Source organism: Ochotona princeps, chromosome 11 (assembly GCF_030435755.1).
Source record: "Ochotona princeps isolate mOchPri1 chromosome 11, mOchPri1.hap1, whole genome shotgun sequence".
In the NCBI taxonomy this organism is placed as follows: domain Eukaryota; kingdom Metazoa; phylum Chordata; class Mammalia; order Lagomorpha; family Ochotonidae; genus Ochotona; species Ochotona princeps.
The window spans coordinates 30,750,857-30,776,734 of NC_080842.1; the positions used below are offsets into that span (position 1 = coordinate 30,750,857).

At 34.8% G+C, this 25,878-nt stretch overlaps 1 protein-coding gene across 1 annotated transcript in view; it reads left to right on the forward strand.

Annotated features, from left to right (window-relative positions):
- Positions 1–25,878, forward strand: part of VEGFC (vascular endothelial growth factor C) — a 95,132-nt gene that overhangs the window by 53,404 nt on the left and 15,850 nt on the right. Inside the window, exons 2-4 of the mRNA XM_004579028.4 lie at positions 9,704–9,917; positions 11,515–11,705; positions 23,523–23,674. Coding sequence (XP_004579085.2) covers positions 9,704–9,917; positions 11,515–11,705; positions 23,523–23,674 — 557 coding nt within the window. The remainder of the gene's footprint in view (positions 1–9,703; positions 9,918–11,514; positions 11,706–23,522; positions 23,675–25,878) is intronic.

Sequence of the window (25,878 nt, forward strand, 5' to 3'; positions counted from 1 at the left end):
TGTAGGCCAGTATGTCCATAAACCAGCCTTGATGCTGGATAAGTGCCAAGCAAAGTTGTTCCTAAAACAGTTAAGATCTAGCAGTACCTACCTTGGTGTGGATATGTCTGTGGCTTCCTTCAAACTAAGTGAGGTCTCTAAAACTAAATGATATTAATCTCAGAAAAACTTTCCAAATCCTTGATGATGAATTAAAGTGATGGTAACTATTGGACATTTTTTCCAGCTTGCTTACTAAGTATACATCCTCATCATACTGCAACCATCCATCACCTACAGCACATACACAAACACAGGCCCAGGAGGGAGGGGTTTTGGAGAAAATTATGGCCCCAAATCAATGCTATGAATTATAAGTAGATGGAAAAAGAAATAAAGAAAGGCATATGTATTTTTACTTCTTTGAAATAGATTCATAGGTAGCTTTTAATAGCTGAAAGAAATTTAATAGCTCAAGTGTTAGTAAGAATGTCAGATGAATTTTTTTGTTTTGCTTTATTTTCAGACTCAGTTCTTCTGGTTAAATAATTCAGTTTTGTTTTGCTCAACATTGTTTCATAGCAACAGATTCTTCTTCTTCTTGTCACTTTAGCAAGTAATCTGGAATCCCTTAGATATAGAAGCACATAAGCAACATGAAATTAATCTGGAACTAATTGCAGCATACATTGTTTACTGACAGGTATGTCTTAAAATTTACAGATTATTTTAAAAGAGAAGCATTAATATTGCTAGTTTGTAACTCCATATAAGGAAAGACCTTCATTACAATTGACATGCCTAATACATTCCTTGGCTTATAGTAGTCATAAAAATTATAAAATTGTAATTTCCTTTCTTTGCTACTTGTTTAAAATACTTTATTAGAGTCAGGTGTCTACTCAGTTTATTTCTTTGTACTCTACTTTGTACTTACATGTACAGCCCCATTCCAGCACTTCTATTATCTACAACTTATAAATCTTATAATCTTGAGGGTGTTTCTTATTATTATCTTTATCCCTACCTATAAAAATTTTTAGGACTACTGGAATGTATATTGGCTTTGTCCATTAGCTAGTGAGACAACAAAAGGCATCTTTCCAGAATATATTAACAGATCAGAATTGTGCTTTAGGAAGGCATCCACTGGTGTGTAAAGGATGCATTGAGAGACAGGAGAAAGGAGGTGGTGAAAATAATTAGATGCCACCTGTGATTTTCCACAACAAAGTTGTTAAAGCATGAACTTCTGGAGTAATAGCAGATGGTACAGAAAAAGGGGAGCATGACTAGTGTACTAATTTCATTCCTTATTGTCATTTACTTCAGTTTTTATGAGCTCTTACTTTGATCTTGCCTCCCATTGTAACTACATTATTATCAGTGTATGTCCTCAAAAACTCCTGACCCACGTTCTCGTGTTTTCTTCAGCTTCTGTTAAAATGTGTGGAATTGTATTCCTGTCTTGTTTCAAGAAAAGAGTATGTTAATGCGTTGAGTACTCTTGACTGTAGGATTCTTAAGAATGTCTCAACTCTGAATGTGGCTAGCATCTTGCAAAATGAAAAAGGTCAAAAAAAAAATTCTGTTGAATTCTTGGAGCAGCACAACACCTTGCTTACAGAATCCAGTTTTAGAATTCATAAATGTACCAAGCTCCAATTTGGGTTTCAGGAATATTTGCTCTTAACCCTGGTTCCTTGAGAAGCTAGAATTCTTTTTATCTGATATGCTTTTCTCCCTGATAACCATCTTTGTCTCTTCCTCTACTCTCTGTCTTCCTGCATATTTTCATCAACTTAATGGACCCTGATTACTCAGGCTTTCAGCCCTCATGTAGTAATCCTTTGGAGTAGTAATAAGGAAACCGATAACTTTCTGTTGAATTACCTTGCCTTTACACACATCTCACCCATTTGAGAAAAGGCACATGTTTTACCTTTTATGGATCTTTCATATGAACTTTATAGAATATAGATATTTATTATTAGCTTCTATGCATAAAGAGGCATAATGAAATAAACGAACAGAATGCAAAATTAAAATGTTTCATTGTATTTGGAGACCTCTGATGAAGAAAATGTTACCTATCTCAAAAATGTATAAGCTTAATCAGCTCATCCCATGCTTAATCAAAAAATAAAATGGCAATAAAATGCAAATTTATCGGAAAGTAAAGGCAGTTATTCAGAATTGCTTACTGCGATGTGTTATTTGCATATTGGGTTCATTGTAGCTAGTTTAATTGTTGTGGTAAATCCCAATATTTCAGTTGAGGAAACGAGCCTCAAAGTTCACACAAGTCACTGAAGAATCTAAGATTTAAACACAAGTGTTATCTATACCCAAAACACATGCTACTGCTATGATGCTATACTATTCTCTAAGGTTAATATGTGCTGGAAACACAGAATTCCACAAGACATTTTGTTAGAAACTTACCTCAAGTAACATTTACAGATAGTTGTAGAAATCAAGATTTCATAAGAAATACAGAGATGGAAAACCAATGCTAACATATGGTTTAAGAATTTAACCTGTTAATGAAATTAATAGAGTTTAATGAATATCTCCATATAATTACTAACCACATGTTTACTGTTACCATTATCAATGATATTCCTGTCTAGAGCTATCTGTAAATATGTAGGTGTGCACTGAAGATATATTCTGTAATTCCATTAACAACCTCAAATGTTTTCTAAAGCCATATTTAAAATTAATTGTAAGCGCAAAGGAAATGAAATTTTTAAAATATTTACATATTAATGATATGAGTGCAATTTGGGACACCACAGGTATAAGCCAAAATTATGTTTGATATTGAATTGATGTGAAAGCTATGATACTGCCATAAAGTGGACAATCACTGAAACAAACCAAAGAGCTTGCAGATGGAGCCAGAGTCCGTAGTCACATGATTCACAGAAAAGGGACAAGTGGTAACAGAGTGGGATTTTCAATATCTGGTGCTGGATCAGTTACATATGAGAAATAATAGAATCTTGATCTTTATCTCTCACTATTCTAAAAATTCAATTGTCAGTCCCTGGTAGTCACAAAGGGGAAAAGTGAAACTAAAAGCTTCTAAAAAAATACAAGAGGATAAAAATTTTCATGATCTTGGAGTCAACAAATATTTGTAAAAGAATACATCCAAAGCACTAGCCGTAAGAGAAAGTGTCTTTACCAAAAAATACTTTTGTTCATCAAACCACTATAAAAAGAGTGGAAATACACATTAGATAGTGGGATAAGATGTTTGCATCATACATACTTGTATTTGAAAAAAAAAATCATATGCCCACAAATTTAAGAACACTTAGTAATCAATAACAAATAATACAACCACCATAAGTGAACAGAAAGCTTAGAGTTGACACTTTTTTTTAAGAGATGGAAACCAGGCCCAGCATGATGGCTCAGTGGCTAACTCCTCACTTTGCAAGTGCAGAGATCCCACATGGGTGCCTGTTCCTGTCCTTGCTACTCCCTTCCCATCCAGCTCCCTGCTTGTGGCCTGGAAAGCAGTGGAGAATGCCCCAAAACCTTGGGACCCTGCACCCATGGGTGAGAACTGGAAGATGCTCCAGGTTCCTGGCTTCGGATTGGCTCAGCCCTGGCCATTGTGACCATTTGGGAATTGAACCAGCAGATGGTGAAAGAGCTGTCTCTCCTCTCTGTAAATCTGATCTGCCTTTACCATAAAAATAATTAAATCTTTTAAAAAAAGAGAGAGATGCAAACCAAGATCAAATTAGCACATGAAAGAATGTTGAATATCATCAGTCCTCTAGGACTGAATATTAAAAGGACAGTGCGATTCTATCACAGCCCCCAGAATGACTGCAGATTTAAAACCAACACAATACACTGATTGTTGGAAAAGGACATGGAACAAGGGAACCCACATACAGCCCTGTAATTGGCACTAGACCCTGGAAAAATGTTTAAGGCCATATATATAAAGCTGACTCTTTCCCCAAATTCGTGCTGTGTTCATCAAAAGACATGTTAAGCGTTGGGAAGATAAACAAATTGTAGTAGCTCATAATATGAAAAACCAAACAGCAGTGAAAGCATCTGCTTCACTTGATAAGGATGAACCTGACAAACAAGGTATAGAACAGGAGCTCACCACTAAAGATTTCGAACCTTGTGTAAATTCAAAATAAACTACCTTTGTTGCTAGAAGTCAGAGCAATGCTTAGTTATAACTGAGAAGGAGAATAAACAAAATGCTAGGGATGTGATCATTTCTCTGCATATTGATCTGGCTATGATTACAGGAGTTTATTCAGCTTGTCCAAAATTCATCTAATTGTGTTTATGCTTTGTTCAGGTTCTTGGTGAATATTTTTCACTGTTTTCTGACAAACAGAATTACTAATACTAGCTTCCAGTTCTAAATATAATTAACATCTGTTGGTTCTTAAAATAGCAAAGAAGGGGGCTGCATTTGTCCTAGCAGTGAAGACTGCTTGACAAGCCCATCCTATATCATGGTACTGGGTTCAAGTTCTGATCCACTCTTAAGGCCAGTTTTTGCTCTTGTACGTCCTCAGAAGCAGCAATAATACTTAAGCCTGGATGATATTTTTCTTATAAGAGTTCATCCTGTGCATCATAGAGTGTTTAACAGCATTCCTGGTGGCTGCTAACTAGTTGCCAGCAGCAGTAGCACCCTTAGAGTTTGCAACACCAAAGATGTATCTATACGTTACCAAGTTTCACTGGAATAGAGAGGCCACAGCCCCACTGAAGAGCCAGTATTCTACAGATATCCAGACTGCAGTGTTAATAAGTTTCAGTCCATTTGTGTTTCTTTAGTATTCCGTATAACAGTGTCTTGTTATTGCTTTGTTGTTACTTTTTGCCTTACCTGCTTAGTGCTATTTTTTAAAATGCAATTTAAATCGTATTTGAAAGAAAGTTGATTTTCATGAGATCATTTTGTCATTGTCCAATGATTCCCTGTGAGCTCTTTTCTAGAATAAAAGTCAGATAAGTGCTCAAGTGTTACATTGAGTATAAAGATGACTGACAATTTGTTTATTTTAACATTGACTTAAGTTTCTTCTAAAGTAACGTAATAAAAAAATGAATAGTGAAAGTATTTTTGTAAGACCCACCATTATTGAGAATTCAGTAAAATAAATATATAATTTTTACTAAATTCAAACACATGACAAACTAAGAAGTTACTTTATTTTTATTTCATAAATAATAATTTGAACAATAGATATAAAGAGGTCTTTTTTCGGTTATGTCATTATTTTCAACATTGGCAGTAGAACATCTGAAGCAAAAACTTCCAGTGTTAAATTGCAATTGATATATCTGCTTCCATGGTTATGTCAGGGTGGCCTGACAAGTTGGTGTAGACATGGATGTGGGCGGCCTAAGGGGTAAAGAATCCTGACTGTGACACTTTCACTGAACCTTAGGTAAAGTCGTTTGTTAAGGTCATATGAAACATAACAGTTTTAAACTCCTTACAAGGATGTGACACCAATTTTCTCACATACGTATGATTTCCAACAGTTAACATGTTTTCTAGTCTGCCACCTAATCCAATATTTGGCTTAACTTTTATTTTTAAAAACTCAGTTTTAAGAGTATTTCAGAACATTTGTGGAAAACTCTATTTAAAAGATAACATGCATTTTTTAAAAAAAGATTTACTTATTTTTATTGAAGAGTCAGATTTGCAGAGAGGTGACACACAGAGAAAGATCTTCCATCTGCTGGTTCACTCCCTAAATGACCACAATGGCCAGGGCTGAGCCAATCCGAAGCCAGGAGCCAGGAGCATCTTCCAGTTCTCACACATGGGTGCAGGGTTCCAAGGTTTTGGGCCATCTTCTGCTGCTCCCAGGTCACAAACAGGGAGCTGGATGAAAAGTGGAACTGAGGGACGGGAACTGGCACCCATATGGGATCCTGGAACCTGCAAGGCAAGGACTTTAGCCATGAGGCTATCACACCTGGCCTGATAATGTGCATTTCTCACACACTTTTAAAAGTGCCTTCGTAAAATCACAGTCTACAGATTTACCAAGCACAAGTGTGAGGAAGCAGAGGAACCCCTGAGTCCACCTTTGATGGAGCTGCTGTCATACAGTATCCTGCTAGTGGGGAAATAATCCCAGAGAGAACCCAGGCAGAGCTCAGCCCAAATAACCAATTCTCTTACAAGATCTTCTTTCTAGGGACAAGTGTCCAAGACCTGAACACATCCCCATGACCCTATTCTTAGCCACATAATTAGATCAATTCACCAGTCCTAACCATGTCAACTATTAATCTTAACCCATGATTTGTTAATGGAGAACTTTGAGGCTTGAACATATGCATGAGTTTGGGGAACCAGGTCTTGTTCAGTGTGTAACACTGACTGGGATGTTCCAGATTGGAAAGTTGAAATGCGTTTGTGCCTTCTTTCTAACAAGCACAAGAAGGTAACCTTCAAATGTACTTTTTTTTTGAAAATCAGAATTGGAGAAAGAGAGAGACAGACAGAAAGAGATGTCTTTGATCATTTAGTTCATTGTCAAAAATGCTCACAATGGCCAGCGATGGGCCGGTAGAAACCAGGAGATTCATCCAGGTCTCTCACATTGGTGGCAATGGCCCAAGTACTTAGAGCATACTCTGCTCCTTTTCCGATGCCATTAGCAGTCAGCTAGCTTAGGAGTGGAGCAGTTGTAACACAAACCAGTACTCACAGGGCAGATTCAGTGTTCTCTGAACTATTCCATATAGCACTGTGCTAAGCCACAGTGCTCCCCACAAAAGTAACTTTTGTGATCACCTAACTGACTCACCCAAGTTGGAATGTAAAGTTTGATTTATTTTTAGATGGCTTAAAATTTGTATTGTAATTGTGTATCCATTTACAAGTCAGTTGCTAATAGAAAAGGCATCCATATCTTTGGAAATTTAAAGAAAGAAATAATATTCAAAGAAATGCTTTGAGTGAAAATATTCAGGTAATCAACATCTTAGATATACACACTACAGTCTAACCATTCAACATTCATGTTCACTTTTTTATTTTGAGGTCTCTGAAGAAGTTTCAACAACCACAAATTAGTTCTGTATCAGAGCTATATCAGAATCCTTCAAGTTGAAGTGCTATGCACATTATGATTTCATAACTTTTATGTTCTTTATTAGTCTTTTTCATCTGTCATATATACTAAAAAATAATTTCCTGTGTTCTTGTCTTTTGTCTACAATGTTTTCTACCACACAAATAATTATTCTGTATTTCAATGTTTCTTCACAAGGCTTTTTTTTCAGCCGAAGAATACACTACAAATGTAATAATTTTATCTGCTACTGGTATCTCATTTTTTATGTTGTTTTCTCCATTGTGAATTACATGCTTATGCTGTTCTCTCTTTGATTTGTGTGTTGTGGAGAGTCTATTTTTTTTTACAGAAATAAATGTTATAATAGTGATTATCAATTTCTGTATTTTAAAGTACAAAACTCTTTCACTTGGCTTAGATCTTTAAGTAACATTCTCTGAAAGCACCTCTTCTTAATGTTTTGTGTATGACATCCATTGCCTTGTAGAACAGTGCTGTATTGAGTTCTCTAATGGTGGAAGAATTCAAGCTTGTTTCTGAACTTAGTTTCACTAGCATAGATCAGAACTTGACTTTAATCTTTGCTGAACTGTGGGGTAAATAGCACCAGGGATTTAAAATGTTCCTTGCTGCATCATGTATTCTAGCGATGCTCAATAAACTATGGATAGCAAAGACCTGTTGATGATATTTTCTCCAGGTAGCAGTGAGCATAGATATGCCTATGTAGTGCTTGCAGTTTTACTGGGCTATAATTGGCAAAACATGCATTCTTAAAGTTTATGCTATGCTTTGATGTACATACAAACTGTGAACAAGTTTGACATTCATATATTCCTTGAACATTCACAAATCCCCCTATGGGATTTTTAGAATCAGTTTTAATTTTGTAACATTTTATCCATTGATAACTCTTTGAGATTCTTAAGCACTTTGAATTCTTGAATTTGGTCTAATATGTGGTTTTATTAGGCTCTTATTTCAAAAGTGTATAATCCATAAACATGAGAAGGTAACCTGTCATTTCCATTTAAAATAAGATCTCTTCATCTGTCCCTTCACTTATTCAACAGAATTTTGTTTTATATAGGTGTGTATCAAAATTCACCTTGCATATTCTAGAAGACAGTTGAATTATATAAAAATTTTTTTATAACATGGACCTAACATGATTGAATGATGTGTTCATATTACAGAGTTACCAAATGAGAAATGGGGACTCCAACATTTATACAAAATATGGTTGTCTAATAGGAAAGAATAGTTTATATAATTTATTGCTTCTTTTTTCAGGAGAGCATACTAATGCAAGAAAATTTCATTAGACTATCTTTGTCAGCATACAATACAAAATTACCAATAGCAGCATAATTTAGATTATTAAAAAATGAGAGTTTTAATTAATTAATATTTGCATATAAAGGCAATTTTGTTCATTTTGAATTTCAAGTATTAGAAAGGAAAAACTACGAATTGTAGAATGAATGTAAACTGTTTATCTTTGTTCAAGAATACGTAGGGAGGAGGGCAGGGGCCAGTCACTGCTGATTGTACCAGTTTTCCAGTTGATTTCCATGCACACTGAACTTTGAAAACCAGTGTTTAAAGTATTGCATATATTATGCATTTGGTTTTTAAGTCAAGAATAGTCATAGCTATATAGAATAAAAGTTGCAGCACATCGCCCATAAATAAGTTTAAAAAGCCATTTTTCCTAACTTCTGAGTGAAATTGAAAAAAATTTCTTAGATGTTGTAACTACTGGCACATATCTTGAAATATTCTACACAACTGGGTGTAATTACAGAAATGGTTAACTTTTGTAATTATCAGCTTAGTGTTCTCTGAACTATTTCATATCTTCTTCATAAAAAAACTGGATAATTAATTTTTAAAATATTATTGGGCAATTCTGCCACAATACATACCTTAATTTATTGCTGTTACTGAACTCTACCATTGTGTAATAATTTATTCTAAAATATCTCTGTGAAAGTACAATTCTAAATTACAAACATCAGCCCAACAACTGAAAATCAGTAGAGAAATTTTCAGTTAATTTTACTTACCTGAGAGTAATTATAAATTAAACAAATTTTCAAACTTACAAATTCATCAGTTATATAAAATAAAAGCTACTTGTAAAAATTATTTTTGAAGTTATTTATCATTATAATTTTGCCTTTAAAACAATGTAAATTTTAATACTGTGAATTAAACTTCAAAAAGTATATGGGTAATTCAGTATAAAAGGTCAGTTTATTTTGCTGTTAAAAAGTTTCAAAATACACTGATACAGGGGATTTAAATTCTTTTTAAAATTTTGCATGAATTTTCAAAATTCATGGAAATTGCATATAAGGAACAAAATTTAACTTGGATTTCTTAATTTTTGCACCAAAATAAGCATGCTTTAATTCATTTCTGTGAGCTTTTTTAAAATAACCTCATGTTAATTCCTAAAACTATAAATCAGAGTATAATTTTGCTAAGAAGAGTTAAGTGATTCATGAGTAATCAATTAGGGAATATAGTCTATGCAACTTTAAGTCTAAAGACTTTTTAGTGTACCTCTTTCCAAAACTCTTAATAAAGTTAAGTGATCTTGCATTTTTCTTTGACAGGCTTATTTAGGCAAAGATCTGGAGGAACAGTTGCGATCTGTGTCCAGTGTGGATGAGCTCATGACTGTACTCTACCCAGAATACTGGAAAATGTACAAGTGTCAGCTGAGGAAAGGAGGCTGGCAGCATAATAAAGAACAGCCCAACCTCAAGACAAGGACAGAAGAGACGATAAAATTTGCTGCAGCACATTATAATGCAGAGATCTTAAAAAGTAAGTATGGTAAACAATATGTCTAATAAAATTCTCAGATATCGAATTAATGAAAATCAGCCTTGTCCTCTAATTTCAACATTTTTCTACATTTAGGGCTGAAAATAAATAAAATAAACAATCATTTTTAAAATACAGCATTTAATGATCACACAATTGAGTGTTTAAGATGATTTGTTGAAATGCACATGTAGATAGAAAAGTATGTATGTATCAACACACATTCATGTGTTAACCCCATGGTAGAAATTTAGTTATAAATCCTCCCTACACACGTTAATTTAATCATTTAAGCTTTCTTGTCTTGCAAAATAATTAAGCATAATTTTTTTTCTCTGGATTTATGCTTAGAAATGCTTTGTTTCTCTCAAAACAAGCTCAGAAACCAATGAAAATTCCACTTGTTGCCTTTCTGCTTCATAGAAATCTTACTTAGTGCTGCACTTTTGTAAGGCGGATGAGGTGTCTAGTCCGTATTGCCTACAGTGCCATTGTAAGCAATTTGTGGGCTAATTTTCAAGAACAAATCCCTTCGGGCTCGGCAGCATGGCCTGGTGGCTAAGGTCCTCGCCTTGATCCCATATGGCTGCTGGTTCTGATCCCGGCAGCTCCACTTTCTCTCTATCTCTCCTCCTCTCAGTATATCTGACTTTGTAATAAAAATAAAATAAATCTTTAAAAAAAAAAAAAAAAAAAAAAAAAAAGAACAAATCCCTTCAGTTGTTAGATACTAATCACTGTAAAAGTTTGCTATTTCAAAATATTTTGAGAACAAAATCAAGCAAACACAATGGCTTCATGGTTGAATAACCAAGAGTTTATGTCCTTTTTTTTTCCGAAAATTTTATTTTAGGGGAAATATGGGAGAAATAAACTAGAACACTTAGGAAGTACATCATTTGTAATGCAGTAAAGAGTCAACAGTATTATAGGTAAGCCACTCACTTGTTGGAGAAAGAATTCCAAGTGACCATGAAGGGGGCAGGAAAATTTGATTATTTGATTTTCCTGACGAAGGTTAATATAGGATAGAAGTCTGGGCTGATGGAAAATAGCCTTACATTTCACATAGTTATTGTCATTAAATGAGCTAATGTTGTCAAATAGCCTGCCTTAAAGATTTTTGAATGAAGTCCAAAGCCATAACTATATTCTCATTTATACTGAAGTGAAAATGAAATCAAGTTTTTACATTTGCTTTGAGACCACATGAATATAACACTTCTTTAGCAAATGACATTGCTCCATTTCTGCACAAGCTGTAAACATGCATATACTAAATTCCCACTTTCTTAAGCACAAAAAACCAAACACCAGTGTTATGGAATATTAGTGTAATTTTAAGAGTATAATCCTAATTTAGCTTATTACATAGCTGTAGAAATGATTTTCTTAAAATAGCCTCAGTTGTTCTGTTAAGTATTGTTATAAACCCAGTCACAGAGCAATTTAGGATGCTGCCAAGTATTTGTCTAAATTTCTTCTTAATTGAAAATTTGAAAATCTGAAATCAAATGTGAGTGGCATCCAGTTGCTGTGGGCTTTTTTCTCCTCTGGTGGTTTCTATATGACTTACGAACTTCCTATGACTCGACAGGTATTGATAATGAGTGGAGAAAGACTCAATGCATGCCACGTGAGGTGTGTATAGATGTGGGGAAGGAATTTGGAGCAGCAACAAACACCTTCTTTAAACCTCCATGTGTGTCCGTCTACAGATGTGGGGGCTGCTGCAACAGTGAGGGGCAACAGTGCATGAACACCAGCACAAGCTACCTCAGCAAAACGGTAGGTGTTTCTCATTTTAGCCATGCCTGAATCATAAAACAACGCTTTTTGTTTCTGATGACACAAGAGAGTAATTGAGGCTTCATTAGCTGTGTTCATATGATAGGATCAGAGCTTAGTGAAGAAAATAACACACATATGCACATATGCTGTACATATATATCAACATTCATGTGTTATTTTTCAAAAATAAGTGTTTCCTCTGGCAGAAAAAAAACCTTTTAAATTGTTCCGTTTTCTGGAGATAGAGGTACAGCATAGATTACATATTCAGAATACATAATTACATGCACATGTTCTGTGGAATGGTGTGTAGTATTGAAATAAACCATTCTACCAAACAAATGCATTTTGCTGCATTCAAAAGCAAAATAACCCCAACCTTAAGTATCAGATACCTTGAACAAAGTGTAGCATAGAGCTAAGGAGTTGTTCTCAAATTTCAGTGACAGTCAGAGATTTTCATAGCAGATATGCACACACAAATGTTGTAGGTCTTTCATGAAAGAAAGGTTGGTTCTTATGGGTGATGAATATTTGCTGATGATAACTATGAGAGTGTTGGAGTGTACTGAAAAATCCTGGATGCCATCTGGAGAAGTCCAGTACTGTGGGTAGGCTGTTACACTGCTTCTTTCTAAAAGACAAGACCTTGGTTACTGTAGACCTAAAGACTGAGAGTTGGACTAATAAAACAATCTGGTTATATTCAGAGCTATCCTCTTGACCTTTGGAAAGTTGTTTGATGTTCACTTTGATTTTTCAGGATGAAATGATAGTAATGTAACATTTTAATTTCATATAAGCATTAGCTGATGTATTTGACTGCTACTAACCAAAAATACTCTCAATGAAATTTAAATAAAAATGAAAGTGAATGTGTAATTATTTAACTGCATTTTCCCATACTTTGAAGATTTATTAAGTGTTTCCTATAAAGATTATTTGGTCTCTGAGTTTTTCATTTGTTAGTTTTTGTGTTTCTTTCGAGGACTTTATTTATTTTGAAAGTCAGGGTTATAGACAGAGAGGGGGAGAGGGAGACATCTTCCATTCCCTGGTTCACTCCTCAAATGGTCACCACAACTATTGTTGGGCCAGGGAGAAGCCAGGAGCAACGTCCACAACTCCCACTTGGGTGACAGTGGCCTAAACTCTTGAAATGTATTCTACTGTCTTTCCTATGCTATTAACAGGGAGCTGGATGAGAAGTACAGGAGCCAGGACACAGACCAGCACCTGCAATTGGATGCCAACATCTCAGGCCATGGCTTTAACTGCTAAAACGCAAAGGCAGCCACAGTCCCTAATTTTAATGAAAAAATAAACTATTACTGACATAAATATTTGTAGGAAGAAACAAAAAAATATATGAAGCTGAATTTTCTATCACTCTCCCTCTGTCTCAATCCTAAAGATTAAAATATATTAAAACATGATACTTTCTGGGCTTATATTATTGTTGTCGTATTAAGTAGGGGCATAATTTAGTTTCTGTTTCTTAAAAGTAAGGCAACTAATATAGAGCTTATTCTAACACGTATCAGCAAGACAAACATTGTGGTTCTAAACATATTGAGGTGTTTTGAAGCTATTAGTAAAATCTATGATTGTGAGAACATAATTACATTTTAGTGCCTAAAAGTTTTCAATATTTTAACACACTAACATATAGACAGTTAAAGCATGACAGCACTTATCTTTGGTTCATTTCTGTCCCTGAATCTTTACTGAATGATAGTCAAACCTTGGTTCACAAGAACAAAATAGTTGTGTAGGTTATATTGTACATTTTTGAATAAAATTATACCAATTTAACAGGTTCTGCTAGATTTCACTACCTCATCCCAAAAGCAGTATCTGCACTACAAAAACACTGTGGTCTTCTACGTATGGTTCTAATTCTTCTCCCTCTCTCACTGGGTGACTTCGCCTCTACTCATGTTTTTTGTTTGTGTTTTTGTTTTCAGAAATTCAATCTGCTGCCAAATAAAATAACCCTTTCAAGTATCTTGAATGTTTGTGCATACCAGTATCACAATTCAGCATGCCTGTGATGCTCTTTCTTACGAAACAGCATCTTCTCAACTCTCCCCACATCCATTTTCCCTATTCTTCCTCTCCTCTGATTTCGTTCTGATTGCATTTTTTGAAGGCATAGATCTGATGTTGTCAGCCCCCATCATATAGACATGTACGCAATTTCCCATTGCTCTTAAACTTATAACTGAATGTTTTATCACATCCTTGATTATTTGGCTAATGATTTCCTCTTCAACATCATCTAATGTAACCATCTCTGGAACTTCTGTTTTGTATATACGATGTTCTAGTGTATCTTTCATTCTTGGGAACCACCATTTCCTTCTGCCTCCATTGGTTTACACATATCTTTAAGTCAACCTGATGTAACCTAAGTATTCTCTTTGTTAAGGTTCAATTCTTCAGTTTTAGCTCAACAGTCAAGTTGCTCAAGGAAGTCCTTGGGCAAAATTTCTCTAACCTCTGTAGATTAAATAGAATATTTTGACTTAATTCTTTATAGTTCTCATATTTTTCTTCTTTTGCACTTGTAGCTCATAGTATATAATCATAGATTCGTATGAGCCTAGTATACAATCATATATTAATTATTATGGTATGTGTATCTGTCTCCTCCATAAAGGCCAAAAAAAAAATCTGTTTTGTTCACAGATTATACCTCTACATGCTACACAGCTAATGCAAAGGCCTGTTTAGTTCCAGGCAAAACTGTCCTCCCCAAGGCAAATGCAGCATAGAAACATTCACAGTGTTTTTTCCCCGTTTCAGGGAGTTGGTTCTCTGACATTTGCTAACACGTATTTGTTGGGATAAGCTGCAAAACTGTTACCTTGAAGATAAATTCTTTTTCCATAGAAAGCAATGAGATCCTTTATTTATGCTGTACATTTAGTTTAGTCTTTTAAAAATATCAGTTTATTTAATGAAGCAAAGAGATAAGAGTCCTTTTCTCTTTCTAGGATTTTCTTCATTCATCCATTTATTCTTCCTTTCTCAGAAAGACCAGTCACTAGTTCTAATTCTCTATTTATCTGCCAAATCTAGCATCTTCATTCTTCTAATATTAATTTTTTTTATTACCTGGACTATTACACTTGGAGTAGCCTAGAAACTGGTCTTACACCTAAACACTTATACCCTCCAGTCTATTTAGCATGCATTAACAGTGGTTACTTTCTTCTATAAATATTGAATCAACTATGCTTGCCTCTTCTAGATCATTATAATGCTATAATCTATGTTTGAAACATCTCGTAAATGATTCCCATATTCCTACATAAGGAGTGAATTTCTACTCATCTTAAATCTTAGATGTCTGTCACATCCTGCGTTATAGTCTGAGAGCATCCATTCTGAGCATTATTGCTACACTTGTTTGTAAGGTTTTATTCTCTAGGCTCTAAATGCCTCTGAAGCAAAGATGATATTTGGTTATGACATTTGGTTATGATATTTGGTTGCTGCATGTTTGTACATAGCAAGTGCTTGGAACTGAATAGAATGAATACTTGAAAAGAAAAACACTTTTGTGTTAACTGTACTGTTTTGTATGTGCTGATTTTGAGGAGTCTGAATACTATTTCAGTAGAAGAAATACTAGTAGAAGATTGAACATATAATTGAAATTTTAGAAAACTAAATGAGTCTTTTGATACAGACTTGAGAACCTATTCATAGTAGTAAATGTTTAAAATTTGGAATGGAGGTGTATAGCAGCCGGTTCTGTGTATAAACTAAAATTGAAATGTCAGTGAAGTAGTCACAGGAGGTGGTTAAGAACTTGCATTTTTTTAACATATTGATTACTCAATACCATGTCAATTAATTCCATAATGTTGTAAAATGTTGTTGATGTTATGTTGTGGCTTTTAATTGATCGGGATGATATTCTGCCAGCTCTGCCTTCAGACCAGAGATGTTCTCCCCAAGAAACTGTTGAATTTACCTGAACAATAAGATGCTGGACTCTATGCTTGGTATACTCTTGCAATGAAAGAATCTTGACTGAATTTGATCTGTAATACTGCAACAAGGTGGAGGAATCCACCATGGTGGGAGGGTTCAGGGAGGGGTTGGGGGATTCCCAGGGCCTATGAAACTGTGTCACATGATGCAAAGTAATTAATAAAAAATATAGATATTAAAAAAATAAAATTTGGAACGGTTGCTAATCTTTAGAGAATTTTTACAACAGAAAAGAAACAGCCAGGTCAAGGGTAAACCAAAAGTCATCATGTATTTTCCAATCCATTTTTTTCTCTGATTTTGTAATGTTGTGTATTTATCCTGCCCAATGATGAGTTTTCTTTTGTATTGAAAAAAGTAATTTAAATTTGAATGTAATGAAACAAGTTTTTATTGATTACCTATTGTGTGGTACTCCAAACTATGTAACTGGTATGCAGCACTCTACAAATCCTACCTTAATGGAGATTTCCATGTGTTTCAAGTGAATAAAAGTAGCAGAGCTGTTTTGAGGAAGTACAAAGATTTTGGTAATCCTTTGTACAAAAAGGCTTACAGACATGCTGCTCCTCTGCAGGCAGCAGGGTGCTGTTTACATTCATACTGGGTTTACATTTGCAAAAGCTTATGTTTGAACAGCACCTTTTCCTGAATTTATTTGATTTATTATGTTATCAATGCAATTTAAATGGGAATGGGTGATAATTTCATTAGAATATAAACAGAAGTTTTTGAATTTTTTAAAGCTAAATAAAGAGAAAGAATGTCATTTAGTGGAAAGGGTTCAAGACACGTGTCTTAGCAACCAAAGTTATCAATTAGAATTGCATAAATTGTAAGAACAATATACTGTAAGTAAGGTTTTTACAGAAACTTCTTAGAAATATTTTTGTGGAACTCAGTGAGGGCAGGTTATCAGAATGTGTGAGGAAGCCAGCCATTCGTTGAAAAGTAAAACCATATGCGCTTAGGCATTCCAAAGTGAAGTAATCAATAACAACTCTTTCAAAGTCCTCCACAACCAATATCTAAGTGGCTTTGAAAAGTTAGGGAGTGAATGTCTTTTTGAACTCTTTCATAAACACATGCTTTAGAATGTATTTTCTTGTGAGAAACGGTATATATAAGAGACACAGCTAAAAAGTCGAAAGTGAATTTTATGGAAGGTAAATTATGTGATAGAAATAGTAAAGGAGGGGAAAGTCATCTCCTTTCAAGCCACAGATGTGGATTAAAATGCATTTAGATGTCAATATTTACTTTAAGTATTTTAATGATGATAAGAATGAATAAGTGAATATTATTAACTTCTTGGGACTTAATTGAAAGTGTACCGCTAGAACTGAAGAAATTAGAGTGTCTTTACATATTTCATTTGTTCCTGCCAGGAGTCTGGGAGCTAAGGCCCTATGAGCTATTTCTGCCATATACCAGTATTATCCAAGAGTGTATGCCCATCTTAAAAAGTAGCCACTATTTCTGTTTTTAATTATTTTATAATGAAATAAGAAATATATATATTATCAATGGAATTCCAAATGATATTTGACTTAAGTTGAATGTTTCATAAAATTTTACAGAAAAATGTATCTCAGTAAATATATAACTTTATAATGAAACTTAAAGGATTTTTTTCTTTACAGAGACATAACTCTTTCTTCCATTAATTAAACAGAATGTTGTGGCAGTCTCAATCATTAATTTATTACTGTCATAGTAATTTTATTGCTTTCATATGTATTCATGATTTGTATTGTATCTTTAGCAAATTATTTGGCAAGCACATTGCTGAAATTAGATTTTTTCCTGATGTGCAACCAAATGCTCCAATACCGTTTGTTTTAATGAATAACACTTGCCTTGAGAAAATAATTAAGTCATCAATGAAAAATATCTCTTTTTTTCCAACTTAAGGTCCTGATATTATTAACAAATTTTATTCAATGTTTCTAACGCTTTTGATTTTGTGATAATTTTATAGCACTCTGAAAGTTTTATTCATAACAGTATGTTAAAATGAATTCAGTACCAGTTGTGAGTCTGTTAGAATTATTATCTATACAGTTTTTCTCAAATTCAAGGAAAGATACATAGACTGTTAATGACAGTGTATGTAGTAGAAATACTTGATAAAACACCAAGTAACACTTTCTCTACTATTTCAAAAATTTTTCTAAGGTTTATTTGTTTTATCTGAAAGTCAGTATTACAGAGAGAGAGAGAGATAGAAACCTTTCATCTGCTCCTTCACTCCCCAGATGGCTACAAGGTTTAGAGCTGTGTTGGGCTGAACCCATGAGCTTCAACCAGTTCTCCTAAATGGGTGGCAGGAATCCAGCTCTTGGCCATCTTATGCTGCTTTTTTAGGCCATTAAGAGGGAGTTGGACCAGAGGTAAAGCAGCAAAGGCACAAATGGGCACCCATCAGGGTACAGAGTCACAGGTCATAGCTGCACCTCTGTGCTGCAACACTTTACCTGCTGTGCTGGGACACTTGCCCAATCTTTTGCCATTTTCAAAAGATTATTTTTTGATAGTGATAATTATTATATTATTAATTACATACTTTTAAAAGTCCTAGGTAAAAATTGCTTCGAAAACACTGTTAATCATATAAATTTATTATAAGGCGTTTATTTTGGACAATTGTGAGGAACAATAGGTACAGATACAGAATTAGAAGATTATTAGAGCTGAAATTATTTCAAAAATTAAGTATAGTAAGAATGTATTTACAGATGTATTTGGGTATAAATAGAGATATTTTTAAAATATTTATTTGTTTGAACATTAGTTACAGAGGGAGGGAGAGATGGAGAAACGAATCCTCCATCTTCTAGTTCATTTCCCAGATGGCTTCAATGGTCAGTGCTGGGTCAGCACAATTCAGGTGAGATGAATGACAGTTAACAATCAACAACAAGGAGGGGACAAAACCCATCAGAAGGCTAGAAGTGTAAACCTGTCTTGCTTGCTGTTCATAAAACAAAAAGTCATCAGAGGGGTATGATGGGTAATTTGTTCCCATTCTCATGATAGAACAACAAACCAGAAGGAAGAAGTGGAACTTTTGTCTTGCTAAAAGCACCTTCTTGGGCAGAGGCAAGTATCTTATGCCCTTTTTAAGAACTCGTCTTGGGCCCGGTGGCGTGGCCTAGCGGCTAAAGTCCTCGCCTTGAACGCACCGGGATCCCATATGGGCGCCGGTTCTAATCCCGGCAGCTCCACTTCCCATCCAGCTCCCTGCTTGTGGCCTGGGAAAGCAGTCGAGGATGGCCCAATGCATTGGGACCTTGCACCCGCGTGGGAGACCTGGAGAAGCTCCTGGTTCCCGGCATCGGATCGGCGCGCACCGGCCCTTTGCAGTTCACTTGGGGAGTGAAACATCGGATGGAAGATCCTGCTCTTTCTCTGTATATCCGGCTTTCCAATAATAATAAATCTTTAAAAAAAAAAAAAAAAAGAACTCCTCTTTTTCTGATTCTGACACGGACATAAAGCTAACTAAAATTGGGCATATGGGAAAAATTCCTGGGTCTTGACTTCAGCCTGACCCAAAAGATTTTTTTAAATTGTATGGTGCTTAAACCTGAATTTTAACAATCATTAATTGTATACTCTAGGGGCTACAAAATCCTTTTGTTAATGAATTTAAAATTAGAATACTTAAATCTAAATTATTATATTAGATATTATGATCTGGGAAGAATCTGAGTATATTTTAGATGTCAAGAAATTTTACTTTGAGATCATCTTTGTATCCAAGTGAACACAGCTATCCTTTATAACTTAAAACTAAGCCATAAGCTAGGATGTTGAAATTCTATGCCACTTGCATAAATGGCCTGTGACATAAGTAAGAATTAATTGTTGCTTTACCATGGTTGCTACACTGTAGTAAGCAACCTATTGTTTTATACTGTGGCTTTATTTTAGGTCCACTCTTGTGATGAGAATTGACTATTATATATTCTTATTAAAGAATTCCAGTTGTTAGTAATCATAAACTTCTCACTTGGAAAGACTTCCCTTTTCCCTTGTTGATTATGTTCTTCAGAATACACGGGCTCTTTTCAGATTTCCAGCATGACTTAATATCTCCTTCGTTCATGTCTTTCTGGTCATTTTCAAAACTGAAAAAATTGTATGCAAACAACTATCAATATATGCCTATTTCAAAAATATATAACATCCGTCTCAATACAGAAGTTTATTGTTACTAATTAAATCTTAAATTAGATGCAAGTTAGCATTATCTATTCAAGAGTAATTCACTTTATATCATGAAACAATTTTAGGAAAGTCATTTTCAACATAACTAATGATAATCACATTGTCAAATTGCATCATCGATTAGTATTTACAGAGTAAATATAATATATGTAGAATTATTTGCTCATGCAAAATATAATACACAAATTTTGTACTCTTATGAATGTAAACACAGAACAAAAGGCTGTTGGTCACCTTTTTAAATTAGAAATAGATAACAGAATTAGGATTCATATTTCATTACTGTATAAAATAATCATTTTTCTTTTAAGCACAAGTTTTTAAAGATTATGACTTTTTGAGAGCAATTTACTGCTGCTGTATTAGTTCAGATTTTGATAAGCTGGCAACAGCAAAATTGATAAGGGAGTTAGCAAATTCTTCCTCACTAAATAGTTCTTATGAACTATTTGATGTTAATTCTAGCATAGTAGCAAAATACAAATAATTTTTCTTTGTTATTATAAAGTGACTTATTGTAGTTTTAGTGGCTATAAAATTTCAACAACTTAAAGGAAATGCAATAAATCTAAGTAAATGATTTATTTTTAGTAACCCTTAAATAAACTGCTTATTCTTTTAGTCACTGTATGCACTATCACAGATTTCCTCCAGCCTTGCAATGCTTAGAGCCAGGCTCATCTTTTTAGGATGTTGTCAACTCAACATGCATTTCACTGTTCTACATTTCACTAGAACATTCTTCAAGTCCCTTTTTGTGTGAACAGATCCTGTTTGTGGAGATTATCTATCTAGGGATGGATGATACCTCTGCACAATCACAGATACTGATCATTGTGACCTCTTTCTTTGAATGGTTGGCTGAGGTGGGATAGCAGGTGTAGTTGGTAACAGAACTGATGCTTCAAAGCTTTAAGAATGGGAAAACATCACCTCAGCTACTATATGTGTTACATTAGATAGTGTCTTATCCTTCACTATCAGGCTGTGTCTTGGTTTGTGTCACTTGAGGTAATGACTTATTCTGCAGCATTTGAAGTATTCATTGAGCAAAATGTTACTGGTATTGTAAGCCGCATGAACCCTTTCCCTCCAATCTAGCGGGGAGAGGGGTGTTTCTTCTTGTTTCTCTGTTCCCACGCCTGTTTCTCCTTTGTAGTCCCTTGGATGAAGACCCTACAAACGCTTCTGCTACTAATTGTTTCCATTCAGTTCTTACACTTTTTGACTTCCTGAAGATTCCTAGAGCTATTTAACCCTGTAACCATAAGTCCCTCCCCCCTCCCCCCATTTACTTGAAAGGCAGGCAAATAAGAGTGAAACAGAGAATGGCCTAAAGAGAACTCTTATCTACCGATTAACTCCCTAGACTGGTGCAAAAATATCTGGACCAGGCCAGCACAGGACAACTATAACCCAGTGTGGGTATCTCATGTAAATGGCAGAAACCCAAGCACTTGAGAAATCACCTGCTGCGAGATCACAGCAGGCCCATCTACAGGAAGTTGGATTCAGGAGCCACGCTAAGATACAAACCCAAGCACTGATACAGGAATGTGAGGATTCCTACTAGTGCCTGAACCGCCATGCCAAATACCTACCAACTGGCACCTTTTGGAAGCTCCTCTCTACCTTCCTCTGCTTTAACAGTATCCCATCCTGCCCTCCACCTTCACGTTAGACATTTCTCTTCATTCCAAAGGCTTACACCAAATATCTCATTAGAGTTCAAGTCATCAGTTACAACTCAAACATTGGTGGTTTACATGTACTTCTTTTCAGCTCTAGACATGCGCATCTGTCTATTAGACATGAATTTATTTTATTTGCTTAACTGTGTGAGTTTAAGCAGATTATAAAGTGTATAAATATAAAAAGCAAGTGATTTGTAGATTTATTCATAGTTGTTTATCTTCTAAGCCACTTTATCTAACTTGTGTGATGCTGTGTCTTGATGTAGAATTCATATAGGCCCTAAGAAATAGAAAAAGTGTAACCTATGTGGACATTGTGGAATTCTCTCTTGAAACAGTTTATATGTAATACAGAACATGTCTATCATTGCTCCACCCCATATTACAACAGGTTTCATCCACTCTCCATAAATAATTGTGAATTTGTACATGAAATTCATCTAAATCATGTTAGTGTACGGTGCAGTCAAATGTTGAGGTTATTTATGTGGGCTTACTCTGGAGAATATATAGGATCATGAGAACCTAAAAATTATAATAACTCACATGTTTATGATGAGCACAAATAGGCCACATCAGTATGCATTAGCACATATAGTCTTTACTTATTATTGTAAAGTACTACCTGGAGAAGTTAAATGACTTTCCCAAATTCACACAACTTCCAAGTAAGCAGATAACAGAAGTATTCTGACTTGGTATAATCCCAGACCCATTTCTCCCACAGTTCATTGTCCTTATACTATCTAATAAGATAATTTCAAATTGATATATAAATTTTGAGTGGAAAAGTTGTGCATTTCATAACTTTGAACTATCTACTTTTTCAAACTTAATTACAATTATAGACAACTAATTCTTCCTCCTAAATAATCAAATAATCTCAATGATTGTCAACTGATAACATAAAATTGTATTAAGTGACTGTGTCAGAAGACTGTCACATATGCCATTTTTTTGTTTTTAAAAAAGATGACATGACTACAAGGGTGTCAAGTGTCCGGTGTGTCAACTATTTTGAAATTGTCAAAAATTGACCATATCCAACAGTTACTGAATAGGATTTTACTGTTACAGTGTTTATCAAAGTAGAGTTTAAGAACCTTAGAAATTTAAATTAATTTAGTTTTATTAAGTAATTTTTATATTCACTTTAAATTGTTGTTCTCAGAGGAAGAACAGAACAACAGAAGTGCTTCATAAGTAAGGCATTTGATTCTTTAAAAGTAAATTTTAGTACTCTAATTCAAGCTTTTTTTATTCACAAAATCTGACAAGATAGCAGGAAAAAACTTTTCCTATTACATAATTAATATTTACATTTTTCTTTCAGACATGCTAAATTCAAAAAATATTTGAAAACTATAAAATTATGTTAGGTAGAAGTTTAATTTTAAATGAAAGCTGATTTCACATCTTTTATGTCTGTGCATTAAGTAAACTAGCATAGGTCTTGAACAAAGTTTTCTAGATTGTACGCCCAATAACTTTGCTTTTAAATTACATATTATGTTTACAACTCTGCCACTTTTTAACTCCCTGTAATATTTTAAGTTTCATACAAGAAAATCTGGGGATTTTGGAGCAGTTATTTCCTTGAATATATTATTTTGTTTCCTTTCTGCTCTGTAATCATTACTTGCTTACCATAATTCTGATGTGATTTATAGCTAGGAAGGAGACATAAGCCTCTGCACTACTTATTATTCAAATGACATATATACTTAAGAGAAATAATTTTTATGTTAGTTATGAGAAACAGTAGTGCCCTGCATCTGTTTGATAACATAAGGAGGTAATCTCACTGTTTTTTGAACTCCAGCATTAAAAGTGCTTTATAGCATCTGCATAATTTTTTTTCTTTTTTGTCCCTTCTTTGTAGTTGTTTGAAATTACAGTGCCTCTCTCTCAAGGCCCCAAACCAGTAACAATCAGTTTTGCCAATCACACTTCCTGCCGATGCATGTCTAAGCTGGATGTTTACAGACAAGTTCATTCAATTATTAGACGTTCCCTGCCAGCAACACTGTCACAGTGAGTATGAATCAAATCTATTTTTTCTGCATCCTCTACTAGCATAAAATCATTTACAAGTAAACACATAATTATTTTAACAACTTTTGTTAAATTTGTTTTATTGTCACTTGAAGCGTTTGAAAACAAAGATAAAAATTTTTATAGCGTTTCCTAAAAAAAAAAAATTTGAAAGAGGGAATCCCATTTCATAGGCAGTGTACTTCACAATATAAGAGAAGTATTTCCACTGAATAACATGGCCCCAATCAATGTAAAAAACATTAGAAAATAGGATAATTTGCTACCTTTATGAAAGAGGATATGCTCACACAAAATGATGTTAAAATTCAAAACATTTATTCCTTGATAATACTTGAATCAAAAAAGTGGCTAAATATAATTTTATAAAACATTTTTAATGATATAATTCCACAGACTCTGGGATTTCTTCTGCACCCTCCCCAAATACCCTCTCCCCAACTGATTTCCCCCATTATTATTATAATAATATAGTCCTTCATAAGAAGTCATAAGTTCATCATTCTGTTATTTAAGTGTATCCTGACATTGCAGGTACACACAATGGCAGACATTCCAGTATCCTATTGTCAAGATATATTTAACAGTTTCATTCAGAGTCCATCTTTGATTTGGAAATAAGGATGCATACTGCATTATACCTTCACATTTGGAAAAGATAGTCTCCAATACACAGTTCCTATACATCTCCTTAAATGAAAAGCCACAAAACAAATCAACAACATGAATAAAGTTTAAAAAAATTTACAATGCCATGAAGTTAAATACGTGCTACTGAATAATCAATGTCACAGTAGAAATGCAAAAGAAAATCAAAAACCTTCTTGGACAAAATGGTGCTACTATGTGATCTATGAATCAGTGAAGAATTTAATAAGAGAAAAGAAAGTATGTTGTAGAAATGAAAATGAAAACTAAAATAGCAAAACCCATAAACTGTGACAAAACAGTATTAAAACGGCTGTTGAGCTTATTGATCTTGTATTTTGCAAGGAGCTTGCCTTGTATCAGAGAGAACATAGGATATTTGTCCTTTTGGGATGTTACAGGGTGCGAGCGAGATCACACCAGACATGTCTCAGGTTTTATTAAGGAGTCTTTATTAACCAAGCTTAGTGATAATAGAACATACTAGAAATAGCAGATCACAAGTCCATATGGCAACCCAACCAATCATAATCCAACCAAACATAATCCAAAGGGGAACAAATGGTCATTACCCTTAAGTCCATCTGTTAAGCTGAAGACCTATGTCCCAGCTTCCCCAACAATATATGTTATCCTAAGAGACATGCTAGTACACAAACCAGAAACAACATTACTACATCCATCGTCCCATCTAGGCAGTACACAGGGACCATGCTCAGGGGATTACCTGTCCTGGATCAGCCAAGAGTCAAGCTGCCAGAGTTACGGAAACACCTAACCAGAGAGAGAGAGAGTGAGCACCCGCTTCATGGGCTTTTTAAAGGGGCTTGTGAGGGGAGTGGTTACACAACAATGCAGTACCATCCCCTCTCATTGATAGGTGAGTCACAGGTGGGCAGGAGCCAATACCTAAGTGTTGTGAGTTAAGGAGTTAATTGGCGCTCAGTGGGATGGGCAGTAACAGGAACTGGGCATGTAGCTAAAAAGACTAATTGGACTCATCTGCATCCAACATCCCGGCCGAATTAGGACCTGGGCGGGGGGAAGAGTGTACAAGGAGAGGTGAAGGAGCAATCATTGGCTGCACTCCATAACAGGGATTGACTTATTTCACTGAGCATAATGGTCTCTAGTTGGGACCATTTGGCTGCAAAATGAGCAGCTTCGTTCTTTTTAATGGCTGAGTAGTATTTCATGGAGTAGACATGCCACAGTTTTTTTATGCACCAATCTTTTGGTGGCCATCTGGGTTGTTTCAATATTTTTGCTAATGTAGATTGTCCTGCTGTAGATACAGGAATACAGATCCCTTACTCACAGGCAGATCTCATTTCCTTTGGATACATTCCAGTGGTGGGATAGCTGGGTCATATCAGGTTTATTTGCAGTTTTCTAAGCACTCTCCAAACTGACTTCCATAGTGGTTGTGCTAGCCTACACTCGCAACAACAATGAAGGAGGGTACCTTTCTTCCCACTTCCATACCAGCAGGTGTTGTTTGTAGAGTTCTGAATGTAGGCCAGTCTCACTTGAGT